Source organism: Lissotriton vulgaris, chromosome 3_2 (assembly GCF_964263255.1).
Source record: "Lissotriton vulgaris chromosome 3_2, aLisVul1.2, whole genome shotgun sequence".
Lineage (NCBI taxonomy): Eukaryota > Metazoa > Chordata > Amphibia > Caudata > Salamandridae > Lissotriton > Lissotriton vulgaris.
The window spans coordinates 183,307,709-183,326,533 of NC_141690.1; the positions used below are offsets into that span (position 1 = coordinate 183,307,709).

General features: G+C 42.9%; 1 protein-coding gene across 11 annotated transcripts in view; it reads right to left on the reverse strand.

Annotated features, from left to right (window-relative positions):
* The window catches only part of ADD1 (adducin 1), a 582,264-nt gene that overhangs the window by 226,619 nt on the left and 336,820 nt on the right, over positions 1–18,825 (reverse strand). For all 11 annotated transcript variants that reach the window (XM_086964173.1, XM_086964167.1, XM_086964172.1 and 8 more), the window contains exons 8-9: positions 12,255–12,398; positions 8,229–8,327 (exon numbers count right to left, since the gene is read on the reverse strand). In XM_086964173.1, coding sequence (XP_086820299.1) covers positions 8,229–8,327; positions 12,255–12,398 — 243 coding nt within the window. The remainder of the gene's footprint in view (positions 1–8,228; positions 8,328–12,254; positions 12,399–18,825) is intronic.

An 18,825-nucleotide genomic window follows, 5' to 3' on the forward strand; every position in this document is an offset into this window, starting at 1 on the left:
GCAGAAGTAAGGAGAGTATCTCTGGATCCAGCTCCTGAAGGTGGAGGTGGTGCACTCCAGAAGGAGGGAAGTATGAAGCCTTGTACAGGAACTCCAGAATATAACTGCACTGTTTGGAGCATCCAACAATCTAAGATAAATTGCCTTCCATTCCAAAGCAAAACAGTAGATGCTTCCATCTACGGCATAGGGTGGGGGGGGGGGGGGGGGGGGGGGTCAGAGAGGGAAGGTATGAGAAGAAGACTCCTTTAGCAGTATCTTGGAAGGTCTATTCTGAGGGCTGCTCATTCATTTTGGGTCTGCTGTACAGTAAGCGCACACGACCTCTACCTGAAGAGTAGTCTTGGTGATACCTGAAACCAGCTGTGGAAATAGCATTGTATACAGTGTGAATTAGAGTGGGAGATAACTTCTCAGTTGAATTAAGATCTTTTAAAGTCTTGAAAAATGACAGGTCATCTATACTGTAGAAATACAAGCAAATGCGCAGTGTCTGTATGTTCTGTTAATGCCATGAAGCTCATCTTCCACATTTCCCCACAGAAGTCCCATTGTTGAAGAGCATATCCGGTATCTTGATTTGCACCTCAGGGCAGAATAAAGTACACTTCAGCTACTGTTGTCTACTTGTATACAGCACCACTAACCAACTGGCAGTGTTGCTGTATACAAGTGCACTTGGGAGATCCATCACTATGTATTATGGCAGATGAGGCACGGATTACTCCTCTCTCAATCGTCTTTGTTCCTGCAAGCTTTTCTACAAGTGTTAAGTCAATGCGCTGAGACATCCTTGGGAATTCATCTTCCCAAGTTGTTGATGTACCTGCCATCACTGGGAAGCGCATCTTCGAGTCATAAGGTTCCTATACTTTTTCTATGCCACTACAGAAATAGTAACATCTTGTTTCAGATTGCCAGTGACAATGTTGCCAAGTCTGGCATAGTTTACTTTTCATCTAGGCAGACAACTACTGCCTAGAATGTAGCTGGTAAGTCAGCAATTTCAGGCCTCTTTGCCATACATAGGTCAGAACAGGGAAATATTTTACAGACGTCTTTGACTGCTCTTAGATGCATAAAGGAAGCATTATTGTTTGAAACATGCCATCATTAGGTAAACTTGTCTGGCTGCCCAACTAAGGATTGAGTGGAAGTGGGCAATATAATCTTGTGGCATGTTGTGAACTTCTCTGGGACATGGTCAGCCTCTTCATCTTCCTCAGGTCCATAAAACTCATAATCGTCAACAATTCTGTGCTCCTCGCTGTACCTTTTCTGTATTTTATCATCTATATTGTGAGGCATGAGTACAATGCGAGACCGAGATAGTACAACAAAATAGGTCTGTGAATGTAATGGAACCTTGCAACATGAGAGGTTTCATACAGTACCCGCTAAGGTCATTAAATGGTATAAGAAAACTCTGGTAGTCATCCCTACACAGTGATATCTAGGTGGGTTGCAGTTGCAATCACATTATTGTTTGGATCACTCTCTTCATGACCCCTAAATTGAAGCTGGTCAACATTGCTGGAGCATCTTTTTCGTGGCTAGGTTCTAGTTCAGAACATACTCTACATTCAGGTCCATCATTAATATGGCACCTTTATTCAAGGTGTTTTAAAAAGTGAAACATCAAAACAGTACAAAACATAATAAGAGAACATAGAATCTGCATAGGTGTAACAAATATATTCCTACTCTGCTAAAGTTCGCATGTGTTCCTTCCATGGAGTCCTATCAACAGGAAAAGTAGAGACAGAACAGAATACAATCATAAGATTATTCTAGTAAAGTGCAAGGAGTATGAAGGCACAAAAATGTTAAGAATGTCAGGGACGTCTGGAAACTGAGATAAGAAATTTAGCACCAGAATGCAGGGAACGAGATGGCATACATTGAGAAATGAAAGAACATAAACAAGTTGAAGGAAGCAAGTATTGACACTTGTAGATATAAAGATATCTGAACTGAAAAGTAGACAGTACCATCAAAGCTGAACCCGGTAATGAGAAACAGGAGTTTGATATTTAAAAGCACAAAGACACAAGCGCGAGGCGTTTCGGGGCTATTATGCCCGCGGTACCAGAGGGAGACTCCCTCTACAGACGCGGTCGAGGCCGTTCTGAATAGCTACGAGGGGACGCCAATGCATCCACTGTGTGCTAAGACTCTGGAGGACCCTATCCTCGAGGAGGAGATAACGGCAGCCATGAGGGACCTTCCTTTGGGGAAAATACCGGGGCCGGATCGCCTACCCCTGTCCTATCGAACGTTCCTGTCGCAGCTTCGACCCCACCTTCTGAGGTTGTTCAACTCTTTCATGGATACCGACATGAGCATGGCGGAGATTGCGTTGATACCGAAGCCTGGGAAGGACCCCACGCTGTGTGCATCCTATCGCCCCATAGCTCTACTGAACACCGATCTTAAAATCTATACTAAGCTACTTGCAAAACGCCTAGATCCTTATATGCCGGGGCTCGTGGACCAGGGCGGCTTCATCCGCAACCGTCAGGGAGCGGACAATGTGCGTAAGCTCGCGCATCTTGTGGGGAAAGGGCATCATTGGAAACTCCCGGCCTGCCTTCTGTCGCTGAATGCGGAGAAGATCTTTGACCGGGTGGACTGGACCTTCTTCCGGGCGGTCCTGCAAAAGTTTTGGCTGGGTCAGAAGATGATTAAGAGGATCATGGCTCCATATGTCGGGCCGCAGGCTAGGATTAGGGTCAGTGGCCAGCTTACGGCACCGCTTCCTATTCAGAGGGGTACAAGGCAGGGGTGCACCCTATCGCCCCTGCTGTTTGCCCTTGCAGTGGAGCCCCTTGCAGAGATGATTCGTCTATCACCCGACATTCATGGTATCTCCCATGGCGGCCGGGAAAACAAGTTATATTTACAACAAGGGGTGGTGAGGGACAGAGTCTCTGAATTAAACAGAATACTCTCACCCAGTCAAGAGATCAGGGCTAGATCCAACACCGTTTTTTAGCTCACTGCACCATCCCAGTTTCAGAACCTGGCTGTATGCAAATTAGTCTGTTCCTGTCCCAGTGCATGATGGGAACAGGGCAAACCAAACTACAAAAGCCAATTCTTACACTGGGAAGGAAACAAGCTACCGGGGACCGGTTTCTGGCATTTCAGCCTCTTCGGCCCGGCTTGCTTGAATCCTGATGGTGCAATGAGCAAGGGACTCACATCTGAGTATACCCTTCCACGCTTAGGGTGGACAAAAATATTTACAACAAGGGGTGGTGAGGGACAGAGTCTCTGAATTAAACAGAATACTCTCACCCAGTCAAGAGATCAGGGCTAGATCCAACACCGTTTTTTAGCTCACTGCACCATCCCAGTTTCAGAACCTGGCTGTATGCAAATTAGTCTGTTCCTGTCCCAGTGCATGATGGGAACAGGGCAAACCAAACTACAAAAGCCAATTCTTACACTGGGAAGGAAACAAGCTACCGGGGACCGGTTTCTGGCATTTCAGCCTCTTCGGCCCGGCTTGCTTGAATCCTGATGGTGCAATGAGCAAGGGACTCACATCTGAGTATACCCTTCCACGCTTAGGGTGGACAAAAATATTTACAACAAGGGGTGGTGAGGGACAGAGTCTCTGAATTAAACAGAATACTCTCACCCAGTCAAGAGATCAGGGCTAGATCCAACACCGTTTTTTAGCTCACTGCACCATCCCAGTTTCAGAACCTGGCTGTATGCAAATTAGTCTGTTCCTGTCCCAGTGCATGATGGGAACAGGGCAAACCAAACTACAAAAGCCAATTCTTACACTGGGAAGGAAACAAGCTACCGGGGACCGGTTTCTGGCATTTCAGCCTCTTCGGCCCGGCTTGCTTGAATCCTGATGGTGCAATGAGCAAGGGACTCACATCTGAGTATACCCTTCCACGCTTAGGGTGGACAAAAATATTTACAACAAGGGGTGGTGAGGGACAGAGTCTCTGAATTAAACAGAATACTCTCACCCAGTCAAGAGATCAGGGCTAGATCCAACACCGTTTTTTAGCTCACTGCACCATCCCAGTTTCAGAACCTGGCTGTATGCAAATTAGTCTGTTCCTGTCCCAGTGCATGATGGGAACAGGGCAAACCAAACTACAAAAGCCAATTCTTACACTGGGAAGGAAACAAGCTACCGGGGACCGGTTTCTGGCATTTCAGCCTCTTCGGCCCGGCTTGCTTGAGTCCTGATGGTGCAATGAGCAAGGGACTCACATCTGAGTATACCCTTCCACGCTTAGGGTGGACAAAAATATTTACAACAAGGGGTGGTAAAGAATTGGCTTGGTAGTTTAGTCTGCCCTGTTCCCATGATGCACTGGGCCAGGGACAGACTGATTTGCATATAGCCAGGTTCTGAGCTGGGATGGGGCAGTGAGATAAATAACGGTGATGGATCAAGCCCTGATCTTTGGACTGGGTAAGAGTGGTCTGCTCAATTCAGACACTCTGTTCATCACCACCCCCCTTTTGTAAATCGGGAAAACAAGTTGGCGCTTTTTGCAGACGATCTCATCCTCACTCTTAAGCGCCCTCGAGAGTCTCTCCCGGCGCTACACAAGGTGCTATGCCTTTTCGAGAGGGCCTCTGGCCTCAAGATCAACCATGATAAGTCTTGGGCCCTTAATCTTACTATTCAGAAAGAGGAGATACCCCCTCTGAGGACGTGGTACCCTACTAGTGGGCCGAACAACACGTTCGCTACTTAAGCCTCTTGCTGACCCCCTCCTTGGAAACATGGATATTGGTGAACTGACGAGAGTGTCGAAGAGCGGTCCTTGAAGACCTACGGAGGTGGAGACCTCTGATGTGGTCGTGGTTGGGCAGACTCAATGCCATCAAGATGTCGATCCTACCTACAATTTTGTATCTGTTCCAATGTCTTCCCACTCCTGTCCCACTCCACTGTATGCGAGGCCTGCAGCGAGAGCTCACGTCCTTTATCTGGGGCGGAAAGCGCCCTTGATTCTCTCAGAAGCTCCTTATGACATCGCGGGATAGGGGGGAGGGACTAGCCTGCCCTAATCTAGTGGACTACTATTGGGCCTCGCACCTCCACTTCGTGGTGGAGGGGGGGGTGAGGGAGAGCGAGAAGGGATGGCTGCATATGGACCGAGCGGTAACGGGGCGAACCATCTGGGATCTGGCATGGTTGCACCAGACGGCCCGATCTAGGAGCGCTTCTATAGCGGCGCCCACGAGGACAGTCCTAGAAATATGGGATAACATAGCTGTGTCCAGAGGCCTTACTACGTTTCCATCTCCGCACACCCCCATTGCGGGAAACCCGCTTTTCCCGACGGCCCATCGAGCCTGCGCCTTTGATAAATGGACGCAAGGGGACTGCAAGGTGATCTGCGACCTATATGAGGGGGGCACACTTAAGACCTTTGACCAATGTAGGGAGGAGTTTTGTATACCACCAGAGGCGAGAATGCAGTATGCCCAGCCGCGACACTGGGTTTCTGAGGGGGGAATGTATCAGGCGGCCACACGCAAATTTACTCCTTTTGAGAGGTTGGCGCGCTCTCTGGGGCGATCAAAAGGGCTGATCTCTCAGATTCTGCAGAGCCCGCAGACTACACCCTCAGACCCATACCAGCACCAATGGCAGCTGGCAACCGGCATGGACATTGAGCCTTCGCACTGGGATAGCCTTTGGCGGGAAATTCCAAAGATATACCGGAGCATCCCGCAGAGAGAGAATGCCTATAAGCTCTTGACTCAGTGATACTATACGCCTCAGCGACTTTATAAGATGTTTTCCACATCCTCTCCCCTGTGCTGGAGGTGTCAGTCTGCATCTGGGGATTTTATCCATGTCTGGTGGGCGTGCCCAATGTTGACCGTTTTTTGGAAGGAGGTCCTCAGCCACATCAGGGTGGTACTGGGGTTTCCCCTGCCTGAAGCCACGGCAACGATCTTACTAGGCATCAAACCTGCCAGCCTTAAGGCACTCACCCGAAGTGACTGGATCCTGACGCTCCAGATGCTGGGAGCGGCTAAGCAGCTTATAGCCCTATACTGGAAGAGAACTGAAGCAGCCTGGTTTTTACGGCTCTGGCATGTCATCACGATGGAGCTTTTCACAGCGCGACTGCAAGCACGTGACACGCGTTATAAGGCAGTTTGGCAGCCCCATGTCCAATATCTTTGCTCTATGGAGCATGCACGCCACATGCCTACCAGGCTCAGAACGCTGCGCCTCTTTGAGGATGCCACTGCTCCTCCTGACCCCAGTAGATTGCTCCCTTAGACACCCCATGAGGCGTGGATGTTGCCTTGGGCCGTTCTCCGTTGCTCCTTCCTCATCGCACACTACCTTTACTCTTGCTGTACTCTCTTCTTTCTCTCACCTCTAGTGTCCTCTCTTCCCCCTCTTCTTTTCTCCATTTCTTGGTTACTCTTATGGTTACTGGGCCCTGTTGGGCTGCCTTTACATATTGGGCTAATGGCCCGCTTCTTACTTGACAATGATTTTAGGGATCTGGGTTGTCTGAACGTCCGAAAGGTACTACAGCTTGTATCATGAAACGCGTCCGGCCCCAGTGGGGTTGTAGGCAAGACGCTGTGTACCAATTTGCCTTCTTGTGCAGGCTCTAAGCCCCCAACGCTGACTTATCTCGCGGCCGGCCCTGTTTAGGGTTGTAGGCTTAACGCTGTGTTTAAACGAACCTGTAGCAAGTGTTATTGCCTGAAAATAAAACAGACTTGAATATAAAAGCACAAAGAACACAAATGCAAGCGTTTTACACAGATTGAAGTAGAGTTAGCAGATACTTTGTGAGGTCAAAATATAGTTATGAACAGTAGTTCATACAAGAAAAAAAGCTAAACACTGAAGCAACAATTTAAGCAAGGAGAATTTTATTTTTTGACTATGAAATTGCAAACAACATTTTTTGACAGCTGATGAGTTGTTCAGAAAAAGTTACCAAGATTCCTAGCTGAGGGAAAAAAAATTAGATGGTGTTAAAAGAGACATATTGGATAATAGCAGCTATAACTAATGAGGCAGGAACTGTGAGGAGTACAAGAGCATCCAGTTTTCAAAAGCAGAAAGACATGTGATGAACTAATTATGAAAAGAATAAGTAAGAAGAAAATGAGAAATAGATATGAGAATTATCAGCATAAAAGTGTGAATTAAAGATGAAGCATAAAAAGAATGAAATTAAAAGAATATTGTACAGTGAAAGCAGTAGTGGATCGAACCTTGAGAAACACTTAAGAGAACAGGACAGGAAAAAGATACAACCCCTTTTCAGGAAACGGAAAAGGAGTAATCAGTAAGATAAGAATGGAACCAATTTAGGGCTATGACAGAAATCCTCAGATTAGAAAGACAGTGAATGTTTTTCACCATGTCGAAAGTACCCGAAAGATCAGGAACAATGAGATTCCTCATTATGCTGAGTATGAAGTAGAGTGTTGAGATGGGAAGTAGTGCAGACTCCGTGAAGTGAACAGGAAGAAAATCAGACTGAACACAAGGAGGATAACCCTACAGAAATGAAAAGAGTTGCTAAAAGACAGTATCTTTCAGTACCAGGAAAAAAAAGAATCTGTCAGTAGTTGGAGTTTTCATTGGAATCAAGAGCAGATTTTTCGAATAGAGGAAGAGAAATGGGTAATTTAGAAGATGAAGGAAAGATCAAACAAGATCAACCGGAGATGGAGTCGAAATTTCCCCAGACAGGTAAGTGTGAATATCCAATTTCGAGATTCTGACTAATTAGAGGGCAAAAAGGGAGGAGAGGAGTCAAGAAGAGGGGGATCCAAAAAGGAGATATGTAGCAGTTGGAGGAGAATGAAAAGTAACAGATGTTAGCTGGTAGATTTGTTGTGAAGTACAAAGCAATTTCATTGATAGTGTGTGCAGGGAGAACAAAAACGAGAGATGGACTGGAAAGTAGGCAGTTAAAATGAGGATCATAAGATTGCTCATCAATAATTGGCTAGAAATTTTTTTTCCTATCAGTTTGGCTAAGTTGTTGCATACAAAGAGAATATGAGCTAAGAAAAAAGGCCTTAGGTGTTCAAAATGTGTGTGGTTGTTCCACATGATGCAGAGGATTGGAGTGGGAGATGGGTGTTTTCTCTCCCTAGTCAAATGATATTGCCCCTATAGCGTAAGTGCAAACAATAATAAGAAAGCAAAACAAACAAGTTGAAATATACATAAGAAACTGATCTCTTACTTGAATCTCACATGCAGCCACCAAGTTGTGAATGTAGTAGAACGCTTCTTCAATTGTTTCGCCAACAGTTACCAAGCCATGATTTCGGAGAATGAGCACCTGAGAAAGGAATATTGGACAGCAATAAAATAAGCACGAGGTCATCATCAACACATCCATTATAAGACCTCCTCTCTATACCCATTTCCAAGTGGTGCACGCTTAATAGCATCTACAAAGTTGGTTAGACTTGCATTTATGGTAATTTTTTTAAACTTTATCATTTTGACAGTCCACAATAAAATTAGGATACATTGATATGCAGTTGCATCATTTCATCAATCCACAATCATCAGTTGCTTAACACATATGTAAATCCTTGTGTCGAGAATTTATGTTTAATAACCCTCTCAACTACTTTTTATTACTGGATCATCCATTGTGGAAATCAGTTCTGCATGCAAAATTTGTGAAGAACGACTCAAACATAATAACTGTGGCTGGGCAAAAGTTCTGAATTATTCTAATAAATAAATGAATCTACTAAAGGTCTAGTACAATTTCTTGTGGTCATAAATAAAATCTGGGGGCTATTCCAATCAACATCTGCCATTATGAAGGCTGTATAAAATGGGATGGTGAGGTACTGTGGTGTGTTTCTCTCTTCATTTCCAATATTTTGCCTTAAGCCAAATCACACACGATAGACACTGATTTCCAGTTAAGTTCTACACCAATCTAAGTCAGCTGCGACCTATAAAAATAAGCAGAGATTTGATGCCTTTATGCTGGCAAAACACTTTTATTTCTTCTACAAGTTTCAAGACTGAGAATACCCATCTTGTTTCAGATTTGTCACTTGAGGCTTCTGGCGGTCAGTTAAAGGAAATTTGTACTCGATCGCCATTACAGAAGTCAGAGTGAATGAATACTTTCTTCTTTATACACTATAGCCTGAGAGATTTGTTGTTACGTGGTATGAATGAACTGACCTTTGTGTTACTGAAAAACAAATGCTGCGTGCCCATGCATAATCTCACCTACGCACATCTTGTGTTACTATAAACCCATGGCATCCGTAACAGAATCTTGTGCCTGACTGACCATATTTTGTTTAGTGTTACGTTTTGGTGTTTGACAAAAGTATTTCTTGTTCTATAAAGAAAAGCACAGAGCTCAATAGCAGTTAAGTCACCTGCAGACAGAGTGTAATGGTGCAATGCCACAGTATGTAAGGCCCTGTGACATTCATGGGTAAGAGAACCTAACCCACAATGAGGTCCAGAAACTATTGCCTGGCTGATGGTCCTTAAACAGGTTCTGAAAACTTGGAATGGAATCTCTTACCTATATGTGCGTCTGAAGCCATTTATATATCGCCTGTTCTATCATACTGAAAATCTCTACCTTTAGAGTCTGATGATGATGTTGTCTGTTAGGCTTCTGAGGAATGTGCAATAGCTTTGTTACAAACTCCAAGGACAAGCAGAAATAGATACAGTCCAAGAATGTCCTAAGGTCTGGCAGGGGAACTTAAATCCTCCATCCCGCTGTCATACCTGTGGTAGGGATGTATCTAAAGGAGGAGTGAGCATCATCTGGATTGACGCTCTAAGTGCAGTGACGTCTTTAAGTCTACAAGTTGGTTGTGTAATCTGAGGTCTCTGCAGCCACATCTGGTATTGCTGATGACAATTTGTTTATTGACAAGCACCTCTGATAATGCAGGATGACTACCAGGATGTTTGTTGAGACAAATATCCCTTAGCACAAGGATGGTGATCTTATTGTGTCAGTGCCACGTTTTATAGTTTATAATTTCTCATAAATTGTTCATTCCCAAATGCATATCAAGGATCCGTCTGAAAGTTGTGGTGGCAAGAAGTACTGCAAAGCCAACCACTTCCTGGTAGAAGTGCTCCAATCACAACATTGTGAAAAATGGTAGTTGTAAAACCCATTGAGTCATCAATAAGGGCAGGAGAGGACTGTTCTCCCACCCTACAGGACAGCTTTGGCTTGAACCACCACTTAGATTTCAGGAGGTTTGTTGAATCAAAGCTCTCTGTTGTACAGCCCAATGATTACCTCACTTAAACCATTTTGATTCTAGTGCCTGTAAACACATATAACCGTTTGCCCTTGCATCGCAATGCTGTTGTTTCTTTGTCTGAGCTGCACAGGGAGTGGCTGGATTTGATCTACAGGTTGGTCCATCCTGCAATGGAACACAACTGCCAAATTTAGTAGATACTCAATCCCTATCTGGTGGGGTGTGCCTTGGATCAGCTCCAAGCAATCATCCTATTCATTCATTTGTTTAGTCAATATCTTGAAGCAAGTACCCGTTCATACTGAGGTGATGACACTAGAGCGGCTTCAGCTGTAGGATTGGAAGGCATTGGTGGATTTGCTCTTGTGATGGTACAATATCGGTTTTTAGACCGACTAGGGGGGATTTTGATGTAGTATGTCCCCATGCCTGTGCCAAGGATAAGTAGAGGGTCTCAGGAAAGCTAGTATAAAATTATTTCATAAGCCTTTGAAGTTAAATGGCACCACTGAAGCTTTTTACAGACTAGAACACTTTTGGACAATTTCTCTTGCATGCTATGGCTTTCATAGATGAAGGCATCTGAAGCAGTGACATGGCATCAGTCTTTAATAGACAAGGTATTGTGGACTAGTCAATAGTTAAGTCCTTTTGATGACATCTGTGTTGGCGATCCCCTGAGCTGAATGACACCTGGCAAAGACTATGACCAGTATGGTTTTGGCTCTTGTGGTGAGGAGAATGGTGCTTTTGATGTGAAATCTGATGTGAGTCAGGGAGTATGGAAGCCATCCCTACCAAGTTTTCCACGGATACGCCCATTTCACTTTTCAGAAAGCTCCACATTTCATTTCTTCGCAGAAGGAAACAGAGGCACTCAAACAGATTGCCTACATATGGGCTGGTTTGATCAGTGAAACCCAGCATCCTTTCCCCATACCTGAGGGAATTTGTAGAGAAAATATTTTATGCCTCACTCTTGAGGAACATGTTCATGGTACAGCCAATAAATGCTTGACATGACAAACGGAGAAATATTTGCTTTTTGAGAAATATCTGCCATGCTTGATGAAAGTCAGTCAGATGGAGAATAGCAGATCAGGATTAAAATTCCTAACTCCTGCAATTAAGAATAGAAAAAAAAGCCCGATTATGTAACTATTTCAGAGGAAGAGGTAAGAAAATGTGATTAATTGTATTGGCTCATTAAGGGAAAGAAAGGGTAGTGGACAGTCTTAGTAGGGCTTGAGTCTTGTAGTGTTAGTTTGTACTTGCCTTGAAGTAGAAAGTTTGAGTGATGGAAGTCTGCAGGGGGAGCCTATCCAAATCAATAGCTCCTGCTTGGGTTATACAACGACACACATATGGTCACATACTGCCCATGTATTCAATGTATGAACGATCCAATGCTAAATAAGGTTTTATTGTCTGAAGAGTGGTGCAAGCAGTGCTTGAACATTCATTGCTTATTTGTAGTGTCTGTTCAATAAATGTTTATGTTGTTGGTGCTTGTACTGTCTCCTGGTGCCCAACAGTATCCTTTGCTGCTGTACTCGGTCTCTGTACCTATTCTTCTGCTCTGTTTCTTGCAGAAAAGGTGGTGTGTGGCACCTTGTGTGTTGTATTTAACATAGTACATATGTAGTACTGATTATGTGTATTCATGTGTTTACAGTAAGGCACTGGGAATACCATTCATCATTGTCAGTTGGGAAATGGATTCAGAGAAGGGTTGAGCATTTAAGATTGAATATCCCGGTGTATGAGGTACTACTGAATGGTACACGGATTTTACATCCAGTGATTCTGTACAACCACATCCGTCTAAATGTTCGATTTTATCTACAATCATACTTCTGTCTCAACTTCAGTCACATTAAACCTACTCCAGTCCAGCAGACAACTTCTGTTCTATTTCTCAATAACTACAGTAAATACATTTAGCAGTTTTCTTCAGTAAATACACAGTTCTCTTAATGCTTAATTATACTTACTTTGCTTCTTGGTCCCAAATTCTTTTGAATCATGACTTTTTCTTCTTCATCCACCAGAATACCATGATAGTCATGGTAAGCCACTTCTCCTAGAGACAGAGCTTCAGGAGAGATTGGCAAAAGGCCACACTTCATTGCAGATACCTAATGGGTGTGAAAATTAACATTTATATCTCCACAGAAATTATAGTAATGATTTGAGTTCAATGACAGTCAGTTAATTTAAAGAAAGCAAGCACAACAGAGTACAAAACATTCTTTGTAAAAGAAAGCTATCTAGAAAGCAACTCTGAAATTAGAGTTCCCCCGGCCCCCCACCACTAATACCAAGACATTCATTTTGGCTTCGAGAATCGTGGTAACTTCAGTCAATAGTGCTTGGAATGCAAAGTGGTAATAGGAAAGGCATTTGGTGAGTATTTTCTCTCTTATCCTTTTTTAGGCATGTTCACATTACACGCTCTAGGGAAAGGCCTTCTAGGAGAAGAAAAATCGTTCAGATGAGCTACGGTCATTTACAGAGATGTTGAATAGACAACCATGCAAAACGTCTGACCAGCCATAGATTTGGTATCTGGAGAACCACTCTCACAAAATGCATGGGATTCTAAGCAGGTTGTGGAACAGTTCTTTAATTAGTTCACGGTTGTTAACACTGCAAATGCTGCCTTCGTTGCTGCCTTAGTTCTTAAAGAAAAAATACTCCACTCAAATGTTAGTTTCTCATCATTGGAATCTTCACTGAAGTTGAACACTGAATATCTTGATTCCCGTGTGAGATTCCACAGCACATTTTACAAAAAAACGTCTCTTTTAATTACTATATAGGTATATATACATACACACACACTTTAAACCTACACATGAATTTCAATAGCTATTAGTACTTCATTTAAACGTTACAAATCAGGATAAGAAAATTAACAGGACTGATTCTGCACTTCTCAATTCCTTTTAGAAAAACGGAAGCAATTCAATAAATGGAGTGAGACAGGCAGCATATGCAATCTGCTGACAGGACTTTTACTCAAAGACAGCCAGTCACTTCACAAGACAACTGTGGCAGCAGAAGATCATATACTTTTGAGGGAATAGCATACACTATTGATTCTATCTTGCAGGAGAGAATGTGGCTCATGACTGTAATGAAGGTTCTCATGAAGAAAAGGAAGAAATACAACACTGGATCTTCTCAAATACAGGACCTATTTTGACCAATAAACTTTGCAGAGAATAGCAAGCACGCTCTGAAAGAAACGCTGTAGACAAAACTCAATGACATATCAAATAATAATAACAAAACGAACCTACACAGAAAATTCTAAACTACTTGAGTGTCTGCTCTGAAATCTGAATTTAGACACCAGTATCCAGTAAAGTTATGCCTGAATTTGTCAGCTGGCCGCTCCACAAATGTTTTTTTAACAGAAAAGCGACAGCATCCTTTTCCACTCGAGTAGTAATATAATGGTTTTAAAGGAAGAGTGTGTTTTAGCAGGAAAATGGATAAGGAAATGTCACCCCCCTCCCCCGACTACATAGATGTTGCTAACCCACTCACTATGAGTCAGCCTACCATTAGTATAAGAAACACTAAGACATTGAATGTGTAGCGGGATCTCTCTGCAGAAGAGGATGGATTCGGAAAGAGATGTGAATTGGTTGATATGGTAATTCAAAAACACCTTTGCGAGAAAAAAGATCAGTCCAAAAAAGACCAGACGGTGCAATAGAGCATAACACATAGTTGCCACATTCAGTGGACAGGGTACTGCTATTGCAAAAACTGCATTCTGCGAAAGACGCTGAAGGAAGTATTTGTTGAAGTGTGTGCGTTGTTTTGAAACCCTGGGCCGTCCAGCAGAAGGTTGTTTTTACTCTCAGGCCACCAGATACCTTGAGGAGATTGGAAATCTACGGAGGAGAATTAAAATATGGTGATCTTTCCTAGAGAAGATTAGCAGTGGAGGGAATCGCTGCATTGAGAGGGGGGAGGATGGATTACAGGCTGCCTGCCATCACAGCATTGTCGAATCTAGTCATGATTAAAATTAGGGCATGGCCTGCAGATTTCAGAAGGTCTGGTGCTAGAAATTGTGATTTTTTCAAAGCCCTTAGGTGGGAGGTGGTCACTTCTTGTTATTTTGTTTATGTGAGAGATCATGAATATTAAGGGAACCAGAACAATTCTTTGATATTAATAAGAGCCAGAGAGATGCTAATTTTCTAATGGTTAAGCAGATCCAGGTTAAAGCTTTTTTGCATTTTAGAGTAAATAAAATGTTCTCTGTTTTGTAAGGAATGAGAGTGATGATCTTTACGCCATTCATGACTGAATATTTAGCAGCCCAGATTGAATGGCAAAGATGCCACACAATGAAGATGATTTTAGGTACTTTTAGGTGGTAGTAGTGTACTGGTGGACTGTAAATGACGTATTTCAGATAATGATTCCACATACATGTTGAAGAGAGAGTGGTTCACTTTTGAGCCCTTTGGTACGCCATGGATGGTGACTGAAGGGTCAGAAGTATTATCTTCAATTTGTGATATACTGGAGTGCCGCTTTTTACCAATTGAAGGATCGTAGGTTCCTGTTGCAGAGTCCACATGATAATCTTCTCCTCATTTTAATATTCTGCAGATCGGATATTTTTTTTTCTGGTGCAGGGGACCAAGGACACTAGTCTCCTGATTGGTGCTCTATGTGATTATGGTGTATTGCTCACAAAGAGTGTGTTCAACTCTGTTGGGGTTTTGAGGTCTACTCAAAGTAGTACTAATTTCAGCAATTGCCAATCCAGTGACTAGGCTAAGACACTACTATAAAAAGCCTTAACGCCTGCCTCAGCAGTCTCTACCAGCCATTAAAGGCCCAAGCAGAAAGTCGGTAGAGCCTGCTATGAAGGACACTAAGGTTATTACAACATTCTGCCCCTAGAGGGCAGAATGTTCTAATTTGTAAAAAAAAAAAGAATAAAAAAAAAAAAAGGCCTCTCGGACCCAGAGGTAACTAAAATCCCCTCGGGCTTTGTGCGCTTTTTGTTCACAGCAACAGCTGTGAACAAACATTGGAATAATGGATCTCCAGGCTTCTACCAGTCATTACAAGCCCAGAGCACTCCATTGTTTTCAATGGAGCTCTCAACATTCCAATGTTCTAATATAGCATTACAGCCCACTGTAGCTGGCTATACCAGGTATTAAAGGCCCGCTCCAGCGTTAAAGAAGGGAGCGGGACTTTAATAGCCGGTATAGCCCAGCTACGAAGGGCTATAAGGCTATTAGAATATTCTGCCACTAGAGGGCAGAATGTCCTAACAAATAAAAACAATGGCCTCTCTGAGCCAGAGGGGGTTTAAATCACCTAAGGCTCAGTGAGGCCTTTTTGAAAACATTGGAATGTTGCTTTGTGGGCCTTTACCGGCCCGTAGAAGCACAGAACATTTTTTTGTCTTCAATGGAGTACCCCACATTCCAATGTTCTAATCAAGGTTAGTGGCTGCAGATTCTAGTTCTAGTACAAGTTGAGTGTGCATGTTGAGTGCTTAAGCACACATGAGGCAGGGCTTCCTGGCTGAATGAATGAAGCCCTTAAGGCTGTATTGTGCTCTACAAGACTAGCAGTAGCCAGAGAGAGCAATCTCCCACTTTACAGCTGTAGGAAGAAGCAAGGAACAGCTGGAAACAGATTGAGGAGTGACGAGTTTTATTGAGAGCAACTGCACAGGTCAAGCTCCAGTCAGGGAATGTCTCAAGCACCTCACAACGTTCCCAACTGCAAACCTCCCCCATTTCGAAAGACAACATTCTTCCACCACAACATGAGACCGTCACGAGCTGTGAAAGAAAAACACCACACTTGTGACGGCTCGTGTAATAGAACAGTTACCCAACACACCTTCCCCCCATAAAACAAATAAACAAAAAAAAAACAAATAAACAAAAAAAAAAAACTATCATTGTAGATTCAGTTCATAACAAAATCACTAAACCTAGAAGGAAGACGATGTGAACGGACACATCTAGAGTTAACAGAACCGCTGTCAACACTTGTATTGTTAGTCTGTTCAGAATGTTCTCCAACATCCAAAAACACATTACTGTCACCATCATCTTGAGCCGAAATAGGCCCAGAAAAAAACGAAACCCTATTGAAATTCCAAACGGAGCCACCATCAACCCTAACGGCATTCTTGAAAACTTCAATAACTTTTTTAGGATTTGACCACACAGGAAACCCTTTACTAACACCTTTTCTTTTAATCCGAACATAGTCACCCACTTTTATCAAGCTACCAGAAGCAGAGCCAATCTTCTTTCTCAAGGAAAGTTTCATTTTATTTTTATACAACTCAACTCTGCGGTGAAAAGCCTCAAGATCAACCTTCAAAAACTCATCAAATCCACTCATATTCTTCTTCAACCACCAAGGCGCCAACCTGGTACTAGGCTTACTTCCTCTTAAAAGCTCGAAAGGACTAACCAAAGTCACAGAGTTAGGAGAAGTCCTATATGCCAAAAGCATGGATTGTAATGCATTCTTCCAATTCAACCCCCCTCATTTCCGTTAACCAATTTTTTTCTTGCAAGAAAGACCGATCCAAATTGACATCATCAAAAGTGAAAGCCACTTCACAATCACCCTCTAAAGCTCCACCAGAAACCTCACAAGGAGAAACCAGCCTGGACATACAATCTGCATGTACATTTGCTTTACCCTGAACATACTCAATTTGATATTGAAAAGATTGTAGTCTAGAGGCAAGTCTCGCAAGACGCGCCGACATCGTCCTACCATCGCCAGGAGACATGAGAAAAATCAAGGGTTTGTGGTCAGTTTTTATGATAAAACCTTGTACCCCACAAAAAGGGTCTAAAGTGTTCCGCACCCCAGACACATGCCAATAACTCCCTCTCTATGACGGAATAATTTCTTTCCGCATCCCTCAAAGCTCTTGATGCGTAGGCAACAATCTACTCCTTCTCATTATCCCTCTGTAACAGAACACCACCTAGTCCCGAACTACTGGCATCCACCATGACAATGCATTTGGCACCACATACAAAAGGTTTAAGACACGGTGCATTCACAATAAACTTTTTCAAATTCCCAAAAACTTCACTCATCTCCTCAGTCCAGATAAACTTAGCATTCTTCTTCAACAAACACCTGAAGGGATCAACCTTAGTTGCAAAATTTGGTATAAATTTTGCATAGAATTCAATGAGTCTTAAAAACGCCAAAAGATGTTCTTTGGAAGAGGGTACAGGAGCTTTAACGATGCTTTCGACATGATTGCGTTTAGGTTTAATTCCGATGCCACTAATGGTATGCCCTAAATACTCAACTTCTTTTTACCCAAACTTGCACTTATCAAGGCGCAAAAGTCCTTTCCTTGACAAAGCAGCAATCACACCTTCAACATTTTTATCATGCTCTTCATTGTCCTTGCCAAAAACAAGAATGTCATCCTGAAATGCCACAGCGCCATTTAACCCTTCCAAAGTGTCCCTCATAAGCCTTTGAAACACTGAGGCGGCACTCGCCAAACCAAATGGCATGCGACAAAATCTGTAAAGACCCTCTGGCGTAATAAAGGCAGTAATGTTTTTTGATTCCTTAGCCAAAACTACTTGATGGTAAGCACTGGCCAGATCAATACATGAAAAAACTTGTGCCCCCGCTAGCGTGGAAACCATCTCATGAAGGTTGGGTAGGGGATGAGAATCAACCCAAATCGCCTCATTTACACTTCGAAGGTCCACACAGAGCCTAAGTTCGCCAGAAGATTTGACAGAAATTACAATGGGCGAAACCCAAGGGGATGATTCAATTGGTTCTAAAATGTTTATTTGGCATAAGTCTTTAAGCATGTCTTTCAATTTGCTTCTAAAGGACAGAGGTACATTCCTCACTCTATGTCGAACAGGAATAACATTATCATGTAGCTTGATAACATGCTCAAAACCTTGATACCGTCCCAAGGTACCACTGAAAACATTAGGAAATGATTTCCTCAAATCATCAACTAACTGGGAATTAACCACAGTGATACTAGATACACTGTATGGTTCTTCAACAAAAACAGGAGGATTGGCTCTGGGATCAATTTTCATTCCCAATTGATATTGATGGGGCCACCCCAAAAAGTGACAAACCAGATTTTGCTACATAAACTTTCGCATCAGTGTGATGGCCAAAAAATTGCAAATTAGCTTCAAAATAACCAACCAAATCAATTTTGTGACCTGTGTAACCACCAGGTGATACATCAGGAGAAATCAAAGTTTTACCCGGCAATTTTTCATGAAACACATCAAATGAAATAATTGTATACCAGGCACATGAATCTACAACAAATTCCATATCAACACTGTCAACTCTTACTGTACAGGAAGGAAATTTAGTGCACTCACCCTCCCCACATACATTAATAACAGTGTTGACTTGAAATTCTCCTTCATCATCAAGAGTATCACTGTCACAATAATCATGTACACAGTTTACTTTCCTTGGTAAAGATTTACATAATCTAGTAAAATGCCCTTTCTTTCCACATTTAGAACA